At 45.7% G+C, this 19348-nt stretch overlaps 1 protein-coding gene across 6 annotated transcripts in view; it reads left to right on the forward strand.

Moving 5' to 3' along the window:
- l(3)mbt (lethal (3) malignant brain tumor) overlaps positions 1-19348 on the forward strand; it is a 58494-nt gene that overhangs the window by 30488 nt on the left and 8658 nt on the right. For all 6 annotated transcript variants that reach the window (XR_012822822.1, XM_075669785.1, XM_075669788.1 and 3 more), the window contains 5 exons: positions 1471-1794; positions 6052-6463; positions 14328-14423; positions 15818-15988; positions 16447-16496. Coding sequence is in view for 5 of the 6 variants with exons in the window: in XM_075669785.1 (XP_075525900.1) it covers positions 1471-1794; positions 6052-6463; positions 14328-14423; positions 15818-15988; positions 16447-16496 (1053 nt within the window). In the remaining variant the exon portion in view is untranslated. The remainder of the gene's footprint in view (positions 1-1470; positions 1795-6051; positions 6464-14327; positions 14424-15817; positions 15989-16446; positions 16497-19348) is intronic.

A 19348-nucleotide genomic window follows, 5' to 3' on the forward strand; every position in this document is an offset into this window, starting at 1 on the left:
CTGCAAAGACATGCCGAGTTCATCATGGTGCAGCAATTAAAAGGAAAGTGATCACGTGTTCGGAGACGGATGGAAATCGGGCCGCCCCCCCATCACGGGCTTTCGGAGTTCCCGAAACTTGCGTGCAGGACTGGTGCAAACAGAAGCTTTCTACTACTGTGGCTGCTACGTATGGTGCGGCCACGCTGCCCCTATCTTGAAAGTGATCTGCGATGGAGACAAGAGTCTACGCATCTAGGCGCACTGCAGCTGTGAGAGTCCGCACAAAGGTCAATTCGTTCGCTCCTGCTACTGAAATTCCCCAGTCCAGCGTTTTAATAAAGAGTTTCCATGGTCATTGCGTGAGATGTGTTCATGCTTGCTTGTGTGCGCGTGACACCATGCTTGTTAATTTAGCTAGTAAGCAAATGTTCAAAAGTTTATACGGCTGATAAAACTGCTATCTTTAGTTTTCATATAGCTGTCTACTAATTTGCTATCGTAATCTATGTTTCGCCTTTCGGGTGAAACTACAACTTTTTTTATTTGTCGCAACTTTAGTGTATTGGGAGTCAGTCTTTGTTTTTCCAAATGAGAGAAAGTTGTATTCCTGTATGAAAGAATGAGGTGCGCGGTACTGTAAAAGCCTTTTCTTTTTTTTAGGTCATGGCAAATGGGTGCATGTTACAATCAAGGGCGCGTTAGATTCGAGTAAATACAGTAATATGTCATAGTTCCTTGGGCCTGTCTTCCACATTGGAGTATTGGTTGCCACACCTTTGTGCTGTGCCAGGCAACAGCAGAAGCCACTCTGCCCTAGCCAACAAGAACGGGCTTTCCTCTCTCATTCTTGCAATAATTTGAGAAATTGGCGAGTCAACAAGACCACTTTTTGGAAATGTTACAGCGCAGTTAACATACATTACAGAATGTCAAATGCAGGTTAGTTTTGTTAGTTGGATAAAGCCGAGGAATAGCACAAAGAGGTGCATTGCTTGACATAACAGAAAGGTCAAGTAGTTTTTTTTTTTTTTGTATTAACAGCTTCCACTGCCAAAGGGACCACAAAACGCTTTGTTCTCTACTGGACCACTGTGTGCATACATTAAGAAATACTTTCCTGCTGTTAGCTGTTAGCTACTTTCATTATTTGAGTGAGTCTTCTGGCACCTTGCCGTAAGCTATTTTTGTCACAGATAGGATGGGATGAATGATGCGCAGGTATTTACGTTTAGGTAGCTTCCCCAGACTGGCATTGAGATACAAGATGGGAACAGGTGTAACCATAATTCATGCTTAAAATTAGAGTTCTTTGTTCAGAGTTGGAAAGATATGGCTTTAGAGTCAGAGGTCTAACGTTAAGAAAGCTGTTACATATGAACCTGACATTTTACCTGACATATTTTTCTTGCTTTCTTCCATTCCTTAAACTGCAATTGTTGAGTGGAATTTTGATTCAGTTTCATAGACGGGCTTGTCTTTTGTGTCCAGGCTACACAGCAGAGCAGTTCAACTGGGCCAACTATCTCCGAGCGTCGCGGTCCCAGGCCGCACCAAGGCAACTATTTGCAAACCGTATTGCCACCCAGCCTGGTGCTCCATTAAAAGGGGGAATGAAACTGGAGGCAGCTGATCCGAGTACTGGAGTGGCCTGTGTGGCGACTCTCACTGACATCACCGATACTGGCCGATTTCTCGTTACACCTGATGGGCGGGACAAAAGTGGCTCCTTCTGGGCCGATGCTGGCTCTCCCCTGCTTCGGCCGCCAAACTGGAGCCGTGAGCATGGAGAGACGCTGATGACGCCTACTACAGGTGACTGTGTCTGGCTTAGTGGCTAGCTGACGCTGTGAGAGACTGAAAAGCAAATTGATGCGCGTTCATAGTCAAAGTTGTTGTGCATCACGTGTGCAGGTGCATTAGCGCAAGCTCTTGGGCCAGTTGGTGCCTTGATGATGAACTTGAAAAAGGGGGCACCATAAGAATTCACATTGCCACACATAACGTCCGACGCCTGCGCATCTTCAACTCCTCCCAAGACGTGTGCATCAATGTCTGTTTTTTATCACATTTTACATGCCCAATAGGTAAGCATGTTCCTTGTTGGTTAAACACAAAGACGTATCACTGACGCAATTTTCTTTATTAGTTCCAATGTGAAAGGCTTCTTAGATTTCCTGCTCGTATCTCGTCTTTCCTCTCTCTAAAATGGTCACACGATCAAACATTGGCACACCAGCATCCATCCGTATCTAATGCCTTTTCCTTGTTTACGCATCCTTTGTGTTTCGCTGGTACCCCCCTTTTCAAGTTCACATGTGCAGGCATTGCCTGGTGTACACAGTTAAACCTTGATGTATTGAATTTCAATATAATGGAATTTTTCTAGATGTAACAAACTATTTAGTGTTTTACAACTTACTGGCCATAATAGAAAATGGTGTATTCTTAACGTCAGTATAAGGAAGTGTGCTTTTCACACGATTTCAGTAAAATGAAATTTCACTGCCGCCACGAAGGAATACCAAGGCAACAAATGGAATCAGTCATGGACGCAGATAGAATTACATGTGGCAGCTTGCATATGCACTTCTCAAATCGCGATCCACATGACAGAGAGCAGTCATTGAAGCATAGCAGCTAGGCCCTTTTGCTTTCATGTTCCATATAATATCTGAGTGTAATAAAATCCTATCGTGCACCATGTGCTGTGGGTGCAAGAAAAATGACGTGAGGGTGAGCCGAAAAAGATGGTGCCTTTATGTGCACCATCTTCGCGTGAAAGCAAAGGAGTGCGGCAGGGGGTAGCAAGGGGCAGGTGAGCGCACACGTCTTTGTCTAGCACATGGCTGTCAGTGCGATTGAATGTATACGCAGTCCATGCACCCCATTTTTGAGGTAATCTGTGGTGGATGCGAAGTTTGGGTGACCCGAGATGGCCATGGCTTAATGTGTGCTGTCTACATGCACGTCTAGTGCTGGAAGTCACAGAATCTCGTGTTTTGGAGAGGCATTAAAGCAAGAGGCCGACAAAGCGTTCGCACCCCTCTACCTGCGCTCTTCATGGTAGTGTTTTCTCAGTGCAGGCAAAACTATCAGCTGTGGTAGTGGAGGAGACACGAGAGCATCGCAGGCTTTGCTTCGTATAGCCCATGTGAAGATGTCGACACAGCATGAAGCTGTATCTTTAGTCGACGATTTGAGTTCAATAAAATTATTTTTCTAACTGAAATTTGGTTTTTCTGATTGCCCATTGATTCAGAAAATCTAGGAGCCCCTTCCATTTTAGAAAAATGGATTGGTGACTGTAGTTATTTGCATAAAATGTTGAATTTAAATACTGTGAAGTAAAGTGTTGATTTTGCCGACTTCGTTATATAGAGGTTTAACTGTACTTACAATATTTGGCAAGTCACACAATTCGGAACACCACTTAGAAGGTATCCCTTTTCTTAACATTTATGACAGATTACAGGATGCAATTAGGGCAATGACAACCTGCTTACAGTGCTTGTTTGGGTGGTTCATATCATTGCATCCTGAAGCAGAGCAACACAACTGAAGGTTGTTCAAGCTCTAGCAAAAAAAGTCTACGTCCTTCTTGGGCAATATGAGAGGGAAGAGCCCAACTGTTTTTATGAGACTGTAGTTGCTAAACACACATGCCTCACACAGAAATGTTCAGTGAGCCTTAATGTTTAAAGGGAATGCTCCTTGCTTTGTATTAGGATGTCAGATTCGAATCCACAGATCACAAGTAATCATTCCTTAAAAACAATTTCATTGTTCCCTCTGACATTGCTCATGACTGTACAGTTTGTCCAGAAAAGTGGTGCTGCCATAGCAGACAGTTGTTTAACAGTCATTTATGTGTGACTGGGCAGGAAGAGAGACAGAGAGAGAGAGCAGGGGCAGAATTTGATTAATTCAGGTGCCTTTGCTATTACAGTTGAACCTAACAATAACAAAATCGGTGGAAAACGCAAAAAAATTCACTTTCATGAGAATTTTGTTGTTGCGAAATGAGACAGCACAGATAGGTAATGCATTGCAGAACAAAAATTTACCATCAACATTCCATTAGCCTACTTATCAAGCTTTCAAGGATATGAACCGAATTGCCGACAGTACTAAGTGCACCACATATGCCAATCAGCAGTGGCAGCACTGCTGTGGAGCAGTGTCTTTGCTCAATTGCTTTTGGAGATACAATCACAAAGATACAATCACTTTTGCAAGATGTTGCATAACTTGACACCAGACGCAGAGCAACAGCGCTCCATGCATGCAGCAGCATTTCTCCAGCACACGCTGTCACCTGTAGGTGCCGATGCGTCCAGTGCCGAGCGCGAAAGTGATCTTTTCTCGTATGCCTGAAGGCAGTCAATCGAGATTACGGCCCCTTTGCACAAATCTACATCCACCACCGAATCCGCATGCGATGCCTGTCAGGTGGCACCAAAACCAGTGTTTTTGAAACAAGGAATGTGTATTCCTGGATGATCGCTTAATCACAGCTCAATGCGTGGCACTCCACGCTGCGACTGCCATCTCAAGCACCATAAACAAATGCTGTGTCGGTAGGACGTAGATTTCTTTGTTGTTGGTGTATTTTTATCGCCGAGGCGCACATTATGCTCTGCACTAGTTGTGCAAGAACTGTTGTCACATGTCAGTAGCAACATGCTGCCGCTTTAAACTGGCGATAAACTAACAAGATTGTGGCCATGTCATGTTTGGTGCGATCGCTTCTGGCACTTGGTTGTGGTTGTAAACAAAAATGGCGGCGCCCACGCAAGTGTAATGTGGCACTATTTTACGCAATTTTAGTGCAAAGCAATCACATTTGAGCACATTTTGGAGCCTGCTAGCCTTGTGTGAGTAGGTAATATACAGTGTTACATTCCAGCAAATTTCATTGATGCGGCATTATAGCACAGCGACATTTTGTTGCTGAGAGGTACAAAATGCATTGAATCCTATGGGCATTCGCCGGGGACGCAAAAATATTTCGTTGTCACATGAATTTTGTAGTGGCGGGATTTTGTTATTGCGTGTTTCGACTGTAGTACTGCACCATTTCAAAGTCTGTGTGGAAGGTACCATATTATGCTCAAATCTAATGCACACCCTTTTTTCTGGGAAAATGGGTCCGAAAATTACGTGTGTAAGACAATCGAAAACGAAACCAAAACCGTGTTCACAGTGTTGTCAGACACAGCACCATCGCCATCACAAGATTGGTGACAGAGCACGTTTTTGTGAAGGTTCGTCTATTAGCTGGAGCAGTGTACTGGGTCTATCACTTTTGGAGATATGCCTACACGAGATTTCACACAACTCGGCACCAAATGCATTGACGTATACTGCCGCCAGCGTTTCTGCTGCTGTGCCAAGCTCACTATCTGCTCGTCTTGTTTTTTTCTGATTGTGAATGTGGGGGACATGCTATATATTTATTTTTTTTTATAAATTGGATGCATAATGGATTCAGGTGCACTCTTATTTTCTTACTTTAAACATTCAAAAATTGGTGCACATTAGTTTCAGGGGCATGTTAGAATCAGGTAAATACGGTAGTCTCAAAACCAACAACAGAGAGGAAGATCTTTTGAATAAACATGATTTCTTGCTGTAACACAGCCAGACTTTTTATTTCGGGTGCTTGCAACCTGCCTTTAGCTTGGCTTTTTTAAAAATTATTTATTTTATTAATTTTCTTAAAGGGGGGTGTTCTCATAAGGATCAACAAAGTTTTGGGGAGTGTTCTTACAACTCAACATCACGGTGACTGTTGCTCTTGTTTTGAAACCTTCTAAAATGTGTGTCGCTTAGCTAGACTACAGAAAGATATAAGTACAGTTAGTGAACTTAGTTTGACTCCTACTGTTCTTACATGTGTAGAATTTCTGCAGTGCAGAAAGAAAGGTAAAAAAAGAGGAGGACGGAAGATCCTTCTTCCTTTGTCCTTTTCTGACCTTTCTTTCCACACTTCAGTGGTTTGCGCTGCAGAAATTTTACACCATGGACTTAAACCAACTTACCCACATCACTATTCTTATACATGTGTAGGCTGGAAGGGCCCGTTTTCATGGGAGCGCTACCTGTCGGATCACCGGGCTCAAGGTGTCCCAGCACGAGCCTTGCGGCCACGGGCTGGGCCCCAGGGTTTCCAAGTGGGACACCGGTTTGAAGCGGTGGACCCACGCGACAGGCAGTTTGTGCGCGTCGCAAGTGTGGCTGCGTTGCGGCCGCGAGGACTGCTGGTACATCTGGACGGCTGGCCACCCGAGCGGGATTTTTTCCTGGATGTCGACAGCCCCGATATGCACCCAGCGGGCTGGTGTACCCGCACAGGTCACCCACTCGAACCACCAGGTGCCTTAGCTCCGCTTCCTCCGGGAGCTCTGCCCTTCAGCCCAGAGTGTCCCACACCTGGCTGCCATGGCTTCGGACATGTGAAAGGATTTGCCAGCCATCACAGGCAAGACACATGTTTTAACAAACCTCTAATCTCCGAGATTATAGGTGCTGTTTTGAGATTTCGAAAGCCTGAACTCGGTGGAGTGTTTTTCAGTCATCATGCCATGATCACATTTGGAAGAAACACCCTTTCTGAATTGTTGTCACTGTGTACTGAATGAAGGTGATCAATTAGTGATCAAGATCAAGGCTCATTTGTGCCCTGATAGGAAGTAAAGAACAGTGGCAACAGGTTGATAAATTGTTGCCATAAGTAAAAAATTCCTAGAAATATTTGTAGGATCCTCGTAACTTTTTTTTTTTTTTCTGTCCGAGTTAAGACAGATAATGTGCCTCAGGAACTACTACTTGCTCTAGCACCTCCGTTTCTAAACTTGCAAGCAGGAAAGGATCTGATCTGTGTCGTGTGTCACCAATGTTGGGGGTGTGCGGATGATCCAAGAGATGGGGTTGGGAGACGCAGAGCAGCACCTCCAATAGATTTTAATTACATTCTACCCCAAACTCAGCATAAAACTCAAACTAAAACACAATGAAAAACTAATTGCTATTTTTCAGGTCTCGCTGATTCAATGGGCACAACACAGAAGGCCTGCCAAATGCATCCCATCCCATTCTTATTCTTAATCAGAAGAATAATAATGGGCTGGGGTGCGTTTGGTAGGCATTCTCAGATCATGAACAGCAGGTTGCCATTATCCCTCAAGAGAAAAGTGTATAACAGTTGTGTCCTACCACTACTCACGTACAGGGCAGAAACCTGGAGCCTTATGAAAAGGGTTCTGCTTAAATTGAGGACGACGCAACGAGCTATGGAAAGAATGATGGGTGTAACGTTAAGGGATAGGAAAAGAGCAGATTGGGTCAGAGAACAAACGCGAGTTAATGACATCTTAGTTGAAATCAAGAAAAAGATATGGGAGGCATGGGCAGGACATGTAATTAGGAGGGAAGATAACCGATGGTCATTAAGGGTTATGGACTGGATTCCAAGGGAAGGGAAGCATAGCAGGGGGTGGCAGAAAGTTAGGTTGGCGGATGAGATTAAGAAGTTTGCAGGGACAACATTGCCACAATTAGTACATGACCGGGGTAGTTGGAGAAGTATGGGAGACGCCTTTGCCCTGCAGTGGGCGTAACCAGGCTGATGATGATGATGATAATGATGGTGGTGGTGGTGGTGGTGGTGGTGGTGGTGGTGATGATGATGATGATGCCGACGACGACAACAACAACACGGAAGGGCCATACCCGCAGTGGTTGCTCCGTGGCTATGGTGTTGGGCTTCTGAGCACAAGGTCACGGGATCGAATCCCGGCCAAGGGATTCACCCGTGGACTTAGATTTAGGAAACTGAACATAACGCTCACTCAAACTAAAACACAATGAAAAAATACTAACACTTACGCAATCTACTTAATAATCACTAAACAAACATGTCCTTATTACCGGCTATGTTAGTCCTTAGTGTTTGCTACGCGAAAGTCACGCCACCCTAGCCTTTGGCTGTGATGCTACTAGAAAGGACCGTTATTACCGAGTTTTGTTGTCGCACGTATCTTCCCAAGTCTGAAGCGTGTCGAATGTTCATCATAGTCGGTGTTCTTGTCAGCTCTGTAAACTTTGCTGCCTTGGTGTTGGCCAGTCAACTCGTCCGTCTCTGATGCCGGTGTTCCGAACTCCCTCAGTGACGTTAACTCTGGGTTCCATCACTACTTTTTCTTCGAGTGCCGACGAGATGCCCTGGGGACTATCGTACGTGCTGGTCTGCCTCTGAAGGGGAATCCTTCCTGGAGTGCCCGACACTGCCGTGAGATGCTGCAGCAGGTTCAAGGAGCCTCGCTCGAACGTTGCCAAGGTTGACGGCCACACCCTGGACTGCCAGTGTCACGGACTTGACCGAACCTCCATGGCTCCCGTCGCCATTGCGATGCTGACGCTACAACCTTCTTGGCCCAGAGCCACGTTGATCATCCCAGCCCGGCGCCAATTCTCCCTCAATCACAGCTCGTGTCACCCGCCTCAAGGGCTCGTGCTGTTCAGACCGATACGTGCACATCATCTTCTTCTTCCTTTCTGCGCCGCATTCCACTTACATATGACAACCTGCTGGCACAATAGAATATTGTGATGTCATAATCGCATGTCTACTCATAGGCATTGTGTCTTACCATATTTCACAGTTGAAACCACATATAACAGCCCCACTTAAGACAAGATTTTGTTTAAAGGGGCCCTGAACCACCCCTCGGGCTTGGTGAAAAAACATAGTCTGTGGATAGTATGCGCTGCTGTAAACGTCTCGGCCAAGTTTTGCTGTTGTACATGGGGCGTGGACCTTACAAATGGAGCGTGAAGTCCCCTTTCTCTAAAACCCTCTCTTTTCAACAGAAGCCTGCTTCTCATTCTCTTCTGGATGCTTTATTTTGTAATGGAGCAGATTCCCATACACGGCTGCTATTCGCCAATGGCTGACGTCAATCAAGAGAGGTGTTTGGATCAGTGCATTTTTTCCTGCTGTTACTGTGTATATTTATTGGCGAAGTTCAGTAAACAGGCTGAAGTAAGCGGAAATGTGCTTTCGAATTTAGATAATAATTATGTACTTCCGCAAGAAGCCAACTATCGTCTGCTCATATACTATCGGCCGTGGCAGGCTGTATAGGAATGAAAATTTGGCCACCCTGCTTATCGGTGTTGTAGCTGGTGAGTCTCGCTAATTTTGACTAAAAAAAATTATGGGGTTTTACGTGCCAAAACCACTTTCTGATTATGAGGCCCCCCCCCCATGCTGTAGTGGATTACTCCGGAAATTTCGACCACCTGGGGTTCTTTAACATGCACCTCAATCTAAGTACACAGGTGTTTTCGCATTTCGCCCCCATCAGAATGCGGCTGCCGTTGCCAGGATTCAATCTTGTGACCTTGTGCTCAGCAGCCCAACACCATAGCCACTGAGCAATCACGGAGGGTCTTGGAACGCTGAACTAGCCTCGAACCACGTAAAACTTGAGGTTTGAGGTTAGACCACACACATGTGCTCACTCTTGGCCGCTCCTCGATAGACGCCTTGGCAGACTACTTGATAGCTCTTCAAAAACGTGCAAGTTCGATGTGGCTACTATCCATCACTCAAGCTGGTGAAGGACAAAGCCGGTCCGCACCAAATAGCTTGGTCCTACTGTAGCATATACACACGAGCACATACTCAAGCCCTGTTGCACACAAAGCAAACGCTGCGCATACGCACTACAGTTGCATGCAGCTGCAGTCTCCTATGCAGCATAGATACTGCATCGCAGTGTGCTGCCACGAGTTCATTGGCTAAGCACACTGCAACTGGCTGTGGACAACTGTGTTTGGCTTATGTTTGGCACATAGTAGGTGCGAAAATCGGAACTAGTGGCGTCTACGTCAACATCCAAAAGCAAATTTGAACTGCACACCACGGTGACATTTAGAAGGCGGAACGTTGTGGGCACACCCCACTCCGCTGTAGCCTTCACAGTGCACGGCATTGGAGAAGGAATGGGAGCATAGCGAAGAGGGTGTTTGATTGCCAATACAGCCTACACTCATTACAACAGACCTGCATACAACAGACTTTTGGATATAACGGACCATATTTAAGTCTTAGTTTGTTCTACCTATTTTATTAACACAATGAAGTTAGCTGTATCTGTATCTGTATCAGAAGTCTGTATCTTGTTCACAGTGAGATGATTCCGCAGATCCTGCAAGAGCTGCCAGGATTGCTGCCACTTCCAGCCATTTTCGTTTGGAGATGGGGCTTTTTCTCGTGCGCTCTTTTGAAAAATAAGCCGGAAAGTCTGGAAATTTTGACGGAACAACACTGGGATGAATGCACGGACTGGGCAAAGGTGCGGTCACTGTGTATCCTGTTTCTTCGTCAATGTAAGAAGTCTCTTGAATGATGTCTTCGAGTGCGAAGTGCAGCTCACAAACCCACAAAAATGAAATCGAACGCCCGCTTAATCGCAACCTTTTTGCAAGACGACCAATAATATGCTAAGTACATGCTACATAGACTTCCATTATCATTTACTATTTGAAGCTGAAACATTGCATACCTTTAATGCGAAAGCATTATGTACCATGAGGCAGAAAATCTGCTGTGATGAAGTTATGGTAGCAAATATTGCCGACAGCGCAAAGAGTAAAAAGACGTCAGAAAAATGCTTGGATTAATGTCCGCTTGAACGCCGCCGAGCGGTCCTTCAAGTTCCGAATTTTCCGTGGGCAAGCGAGTGTGTTGAGACGCTTGAGGTGTTTTGATTTGCTGTTACCAAGGCACAGTTAGAACACAGGCAAGAGCGTGCGCGGACAAGGAATGCATGGAAAGAAACATTTCACAAATGGGACTATAACGCTTTTTCATTCCCACACATAAGCAGTTTTAAGTGTCTCAGCTGAATTTTAATCATGCTGGGAAGCATGAAAAAAATTCTGCTGGATAACTCACCCTGGCATACTGTAAAAGAGTGAAGTCGTCCCTAGGAATTGTATGCACCCTTTCTCTGTGCAGCTCCTCGTCTTGAGAAAATCTGAAGACACGCACCCGGCACTTTGAACCGTAATTACCATGGCACTCAGGGATGCAGCACTTGTTCGACATGACGAATTCAGTGCCTTACGATTGCTAGGGCATGTATGATGTCTTCACAATTGCTCAAAAACAGCACACTGAAGGGACCGACATACCATGTGTAGCGGCAAGAAACAAGCTGATGTACTCGGTGTGCTGCCGCACTATTTGTCCTCCGTTGTAACATATAGTTCGCTTTGACTATGTTTTCCCACTAGATGCTTGTATACTATTCAAATATTACTGTCATATGATTAATGCAGCTTTATTTGGACACCTGTTTTTTCTTTATTCAGAGAAAGGCAGCAAATTTCTAAATGATGACCGGTGACATGTCTCAAGTTGTATCCAAACGCATTTGAGTGGTTTCCCGACGCATCTCTTTCAAGCGCGCCGCAGCTGCTGCCAGTTAGTGACATCAGCACTCTGAATGCGGAGAGCCCTCTAGCCTCTAGAGTCTAGAAGGTGTTACTCCATTCCACTTCACTCTCCTCGGCCTTCCTTTCAACTCCCTCACCTTTGCCTGTCTCTGTGGGCGTGCTACGGCGCTGGCTTGAAGTCCAGAAGTTTTGTTTTCTGGCAATTACCGGGAAGCAGGCCTCTCCATACTTCCTTGCTTGATTGTCGCATGCGCATGTCTGCTCCATCAATTGCGGCCCTTTGTTTTCCCTGTCGATGTGTGTGGTGTCAGCGTTTCGTTCTAGTCGTGTGCGAGTTGTATTCAGGATGGGAGACAGGAAGCCTGTTGTGCCTGCAGGAGCCCCAAAACGAAAAGCGCTGTACACGGCAGCGAAGTGGGCAGCTTTGATGGAACTGTCTCAAGGTGCTTAAAACTGTGAGTTGGTGAAAAAGTACAACTTGTCAAAATCAACCATTTGAGCGATGCTAAAGGACAAAGAAAAGATCGCCAGCTCCGACGCTTACTTGACGAACAGAAAGCACCTGCAGAAGGCCACCTATGCGGCCGCAGAGGACGCACTGCTCAAGTGGTTCATCGACGCATGGGCTCACAACATTCCAATAAGTGGGCTAATGATGCTAGGCAAAGCCATAAACTTCGCATTCCTGCTAAATTTGCCTGACTTCTGCCCAGGCACTGACTGGCTACATCGATTCAAAGTGCAGCATGGGATTGTTTTTAAATTGATTGTCGGCAAGGTTGCTTCGGCAAGTGAGCAAGACGTTGCCACGTAACTTGTAACAAACCGAGCCATTATTGCAAGCTACGTGAGCAAAATGTGTATAACGCAGATGAAACTGTGTTATTTTATCAGATGCTGCCGGACAACATGCATGGTATGAAAGGCAATTCATGCACTGGCGGCAAACACAGTAAAGTGCGTGTTACAGCACTTCTGTGCACTAATATGGATAGCAGCAACCATCGCATGTCCTTCGTAATTGGAAAATCGAAGAAGCCGCATTGCTTTTGGGGCTATGTGATCGTGCGCTAAAGGCACAATGCTAAGGCATGGAGGACGCATGATTTATTCGTGGAGTGTATCGGTGAGTTTGACCACGACATGCAGAGGCAAGGCAGCTACAAGCTACTCATGCTGAACAACTGCTCAGCACACCACAGGCTAGCTTCTCTGACAGCAGTGACTCTACTTTTCCTGCTACCCAATACCACTCCTAAAGTGCTGTCACTTGATTCAGGCATAATACGTGCCTTTAGGACATCATATAGTCGATGCATTGTGGAGCGCTTGCTCATCGCTGTTTACCACCTCGCCGCCAACCTACTGCTTCGGGTTTCGCTGGATTCAGCCATTTAGATGGCGAAGGTGGCCTGGATGGAGGTCACCCATGTACTTAGATTTAGGTGCACGTTAAAGAACCCCTGGTGGTCCAAACTATTCTGGAGGTCCCCACTACGGTGTGTCCCGTGATCAAATTGTGGTTTTGGCATGTGAAACCCCATAATCTGATTTTTTTTTCTGGATGGAGATGATGGCCGCTTGCATGCGAAACTGTTTCTGCAAGGCTGGCTTCGCTGAAATAGTACCCGATGCCGAGCCTGATGCATCCAAAGAGGATCAGTCTGGCGGTGATTTGTGGCAGCGTATCATCGACTTTGACATGCAGGGCCATGACGTTGGCTGGGATGATTTTATTTCTGCTGATGAAGACGCTGACGTTGCGGAATCGTGCATGGATGAAGGCATTGTTTGTGAAGTGCGGGCCGAGAGTGGCACATAGGAATCGGATGGCGATGAAACTTCGGAGCCAGCACCCACAAGCGCACCTGTAGCAATGGGCTACGTAGAGGGATTCAGGCAACTTGTCTATGTCAAGGGCCTCGGCGAAGAGCACGCTTCTACTTTAAATAAATTGGAGACCTTGCTCATTTGATCTGCACTACAGAAACATGAGCATCACAGACTTTTTTTTTAAAAGGAATTATTTGTGTTTTGATAGCAACGTTTTTTTGGCTGTGGTCCACTTACTGTGAACGTCGGGATATAACTAATGGACACTGCGTAATGCTCAGGTGCGTCATAAACAGGCTTGACTGTACCTGAACACAGAAAGTGAAGTCCCATCATAGACTGGAATATCAGTTAAAAGGGGCACTAAAGAGGAGGATAACTTGATCTGTATTCGTAAATTACCTTTCTGCACTACCAAAATAAGGCTACTGTTGCCACTACAGGAGGCAAGGTAAGCCAGAAAAGACGGAAGAATGAAATACTAGTGTCAATGCAACCTGCAAGTTCCCGCCCCAGCTTGCCATGATGTCATGCATATTGACAGCTTCTCCTGATGCTTAGATAAGTTTTTCAGCGGTAAGGATAGACAGCACTGTATTCTAAGGAAGCCAAAGACTGACCTTAACAAATTTTGTAAACTTTTGCTCTACCACAACTACTAAACGTGGGAAAATACTTTGCAATTCATGTTGCCACATCAACGAATCAGTGCGAAATTAAAGTATGCAAGTTTGACTTCCATTTTCTTTAACAATAATCAAACCTTTTATTGTGAAATTAATTAAAATAGTTATGAAAGACTATTTTGTTAGTCTGGATTGATTAGCATTTCTTTTTAGTGTGCCTTTACCATGATGGAATTTTGCATTGTGACCTAATTTTATGCAGCCACTTCATGACCCAGACAACTGACACAGCATAACAGGACAGAAATACCTAACATAAGTGATTTCTGCAACAGTAGGAACAGCTTGTAGGTCTTCATTAACCCATTGTTTATAGAACAGCATTATAGCTAGGTTTGCTATAATATGCACTTCTTGCAGTGCTTATGGATGCCCTTTCTCGGCTGCCAACCGGGAGTTGCCTGATCGGCTCAACATCCCATCTAGTGTACCTCAAGAGACCAAAGATGGCCTAAGGTAAGTCTGCATGGTGCTTTCAATCCCCTTAACATCCCTGCCTTCCATTTGTCCTTTTCCTCACTCTCTCTTTCAGTCAAAGTCAGCCTCCAAAAACATTGTTGCCTTCAGTGTGAACGTGTCCTGCCCCATCTGTTTGGCCCGAAAACATTGTTTTACTGGTGCATTTAAACATGATCTGTAGCACACATGTGCTCCTGTTTTACATCAACCAAACCCATCCTTTACCTGCAGTTTTCCTAGTTTCCTGTATGTATTAGCTCTAGAATTGCCACAGTTATCCAAGTAGGAAGAAACGATCTGAGGAACCACGACTGATTTAATGAGCCATTTGCGGTTTCGCCTTGTTTCGGCATGTATTTTGACATGCATGGCTTAATCTCTGAGACAAGAATATGGTTACTGGCAGGATCAACCAGGTAATCGTTCAACTGCGCATCCAGCCTTTCAAGCAGGCCGGACGCCGTTCTTGCGATGCCGAGGCCACCTTCAGGTGCCCCAACACACTTTGTTCTCGCAAAGGGTAGCACTTTGCACAGTGCGAGACGACGGCGTTTGAGCTCGCTACGGCGCCCTCCCCGCAGGGCCGGGTATCGCCACGCGGCAAGAAGCACGCAACATTCTCAATAGACTGGTTGTGTCGACTCGATCGTGGCTTGTGGTTTCTCTTGAGCCCGCAGCAATGGTGGACCGACCGACACTTGCAACGTAGCCGAAACGGCAAAGAGGCGACGGGTCGCACCCGCACTTTCGGCGCTTTCGTATTTGACTCGTCCGAGGACGATGTGGAACACACCTCGATATCATGGAAAAAGCATTGTCCGACAACCAGCCCCTAATGCATCAAGCAGATGAGGCTGCAGACGTCAGCTGTGGGATCCACGGGAGCGATACTGGGGACACGTTTGACGGGCAAGAAGCCCAGGTCGCTTTGGGGGTGACTGCTCTCTGGGACCCCCATGATGTTATTCTCTTGATGTTATAGTATACCACAGGTTATTTGTTCCATGGACTCTGCCCAACGCCACTTTTTCTCCATCTCAACTTAAGTATCATATACTCCCACTCGATCTGTCATTCACACTCCTGACCTTCTCTTTCTCAAGAACAAGAGGTAGAAATAAACATTTGCAAGTAGAGTACCAGAAGACATGTCTGAGGTGCAATTCCTGTTATTTTCGTATTTATTATAGATAGGCAATCTCGTTGTACCAGTCAATGACTTTGTTACGTGGTAGTGTTCTTAACATAAGTTCATGATCTATTTTGTTACAGTCAAAATTTTAAACGGCAACTACTTCTCATGACATCCATTCATTGTCTTTTTGTCACGCCTTCAGTAGGTCCAATATGGGACATTTAATTGAATTTGTGTCTTGGTGCACAATGCGTAGGCGGTGCCCGACACCTGGCTGCAATGGTAGTGGACACCTCAAGGAGAAGTACACGGTGCACCACAATGCATCTGGTTGTCCCCTTGCAACAGCACATGTGGGTGACGACAGCAGCCAGGACAGCCCTTCAGCAGCACCAACACAACCACGAGGAAGAGGACGGCCACGCAAGTAAGTTCCATAAGTATACAGAGCTGAGATGTGTTAACAGCAACATGTGAACCCATGGCTTATATTGCCATCCACGCACTGTTTGCTGGTAACCAACAGTGCTATTGTTAGACACCAGGGTGTGCTACATTTGCCTCCTTAGGTTACTGGGAGACACGGGGCTGGTGTTTAACCTGTGCACCCATGAGCCAAAGTATATAGACCAGAGATTGCGTGATAAAGTTGGTTTTCTCCTCTGCTTGTGAATGCAACTTGATATTGAGGACTGCAGTGCAAACTTGGTATTGGAAACTTTCCAGCACACTCATCCATTTCAGTTTATGCATCTTAATTACGAAGAAATTTAGCTTTCTAGAATATGGGGGTAAATCTTGTGGGATAGTTTGTGCCAATAGCTTACCACTCTCTTCATTGTCTTGAGAATGCTAAACTATGCTGTCAAACTTTTCACTTTGTAGGATACGGACGCCTGATGTTGTACCCAATGCAGGACGGCTCAAGAATCAAGGTGAGAAACTGCAGGGAGTGGGATAATCTGCAGATTAATATGCAGATTTTTGCAATATTTTTATGCATTGACTCAATTAATGAGTAATTGAATTGATAGCATGCAAATATAGTGAAAAAGACAGGCAGTGATACAGCGCTGAATTTTGTGGGAGTCTTGTATCTCACCGGAGTACCGACCACCACGAGTTCACGCTTAGTGAGCAACAGGGCTGCGTCAGCCATCGTCTTACGTACTCCTGCGTACTGCTGTGTGTGCACTAAGGTCGCAAAAGTGGGGTCCACTGAGTGCTAAGCATGCAAGAGAACACAGTATTGCCCTAAGTTAGCAGAAACCGCTTATTTGTCTCCAGTGACACCCAACACTGCACAAATGCCTAGTCCCGGGTCGGCATGGGAATCAACGGACTCCCGCGCCAAGGGCGAAAAATACAGACAGGGGCGCTGCTAGCACATCACTGAGAGAGGATGGCTCCCCATGACATGCCACTAGGAAAAGTCCTCGTGGCTATGCTACTTGCTCTCACAATAACCAATGAGCCCACTCGTGAGTGCTCAGGCAATCTAGTTTGGCTTGGGCCTCCGATAAGTGCGGCTCGGTGCAGTATGACTGTGCACGAGCACTAGGCACCACCCTTCAGTTTAGCATCCAGAGAAGAATTTACACAAGGTATGCGCTCACCGTACATGCAAAGGCACCGTAGGCGAGCTCAAGTCTGAGACCCTAACAAAGAGGGCCGGTGGACGAAAAGAAAACGCATACGTACCCACTGCCGTCACGGAGGGGTCGCCCTCACGCTTGCTCTACCGACACTGCCGAACCGCCACTGGCAACGTGAGTGCCCCTATTGCAAACCACCGTGAGTGGAAAGGGAGAAGCATAGGGATGACAGAACAGGTAAATGCTCACACAAAGACGCTGGGGCATACCTCAATTCCTACAAGTTTTTAGAACTGACCAGGGTATCCAGTAGATAAAAGTTGCTTGTTGGGTGAGCTGCTTATGAGATTAGCACATTTTCTGCATGTTATTGCTTCCATTGTCTTTTCATTGTTTCCACCACATGTGCAGAACATGTTCCTGTTCTAGTTAACGTGATAAGTATATCAGCTCATAAGCCAAACCCAGAAAATAATTAAATGAAACTGTTATAACACAGAGAAAAATAAGTTTGTATTATGATGGCAACCGGGATTTTTGCAAGTGCATTGATATAATGATACAGATCAAGCCACCAGTTATTGTTCCTGTTAATATGACTGTAGCAAAAATCTGAAGATATATTTCTTTTAAATATCTTTCACAAATAAGAATGTTCTGTCATCCTGCTTGCAAATCCACACACTGAAGTGTGAATGCATAAATACTTAGTTTATACACATCTATTCACAGTGTAGAAGGCTATTCTCTTCTTTAAACAGGATGAGATGAGGCTGTAGTTAAGGAACTGTGCATATTGGCGGCGAGGAGTTACGGAGTCGCCATCTATCGGAAGCGCCTCGCTGGACTAGTATGAGGGATCACGCGGCGCGCTCCTCATAGGTTTTGCTGTCAGCGCTCACTGAAAACACCACGCGCGAGCTCTCCCGGACATTTCTGTAAGTACTTTCGAAACGAGAGAAGTTGTTTATGGTCTAAATAATAATCTTGGGCAAACTGAAAGCACACAATCGTTTACAGACGCTATCTCTTTACCGAATACGTACAGTGAACGTACAGGTCGCCGCGATGGAGTCTCCTGAACCGGCTTCTTGCGCGAAAGGTAGGTAAACGCTGAGAGCGAACTATATGAAATATGTTCGTATAGTGTTTGTATAACTAAATGGAGCGTAATAGAAAGAAGTCTCAATGCAGCGATCGCGCAGATTCGCAGCGACCGATTGCGCGTCTGCACGCTTTCTCCGCGTGCGCGTTCTCGCACCGTGCCATGAGCTTTAGGCCGCAGAATATGAGCATTTGACAGTATACAAGCAACCATTGTTGCGTGGGAGCTATCAGAGCTGTTCAAAAATAAATTCATTGTAGAGACTTCGACGCCTAGAGGGACTATTATGTGTCGTCGCGACGATTCAATTTTTTTTTTTCTTCGAAATTCTTTGACTTTTCAATATTATTTTTCGAGTTTCGTCGCACTGTATGTTTATCGGTGTTCTCAGCGTGCATTTTCCCGCTGCTCCTTTTTTGTAATCCAGTGCATTAATTCATAACACAAACATGACCATATATCATGGTTTTTTTAAATGTGCTTCTTACTGCTGCCTTTCCACTCCACTGAACTTGCCAGTATCTATAGCATCGACAAGTTGATAGACCAAACCGTCATAACATTAGTCGTGCAGCAGACTCGGGCGAGCGTCTCACTGCGCGTTTTCAGAACATCGCAGACCGGGCGCCGTAGCAGAAATCTTCCTCGCGTCTGTGCTTGCTGCATACCCGAGCTGTAGCCGATGACTGTTTGCCGGTTTTATGTTTCGCGAGCCAAGCTTCACGCAGCTTCTTGTCCTGCGGCTACGTGTGAATAAGGCTGACACCTTATAAGGCTGAATAAGGCGACGAACTTTCGTCGAACCCTTAATTATGTTTCCTACCGGAGTACTTATGGACAAGACGTCGTTACGAAGATACGTCGATTTGTTTCGGCCACTTCAAAAGTAGCAGCGTTCATGACGCACCTGGACTTCAACCTCACGTGTAAACGGGAGGACTTAACGCCGAGGAGTCTGCGATTAGGAAGACCAGTGACTATGTCATGGGGCCACCAGATTATCCGTCAGGCTGAACGGAAGCTCCTACAAGCACGTATTCTTGAATGCCGCGAAAAACTTCGAAAGTTGGAAACGGATACGTTTTTT

Source organism: Dermacentor variabilis, chromosome 9, assembly GCF_050947875.1.
Source record: "Dermacentor variabilis isolate Ectoservices chromosome 9, ASM5094787v1, whole genome shotgun sequence".
Classification (NCBI taxonomy): Eukaryota; Metazoa; Arthropoda; class Arachnida; order Ixodida; family Ixodidae; genus Dermacentor; species Dermacentor variabilis.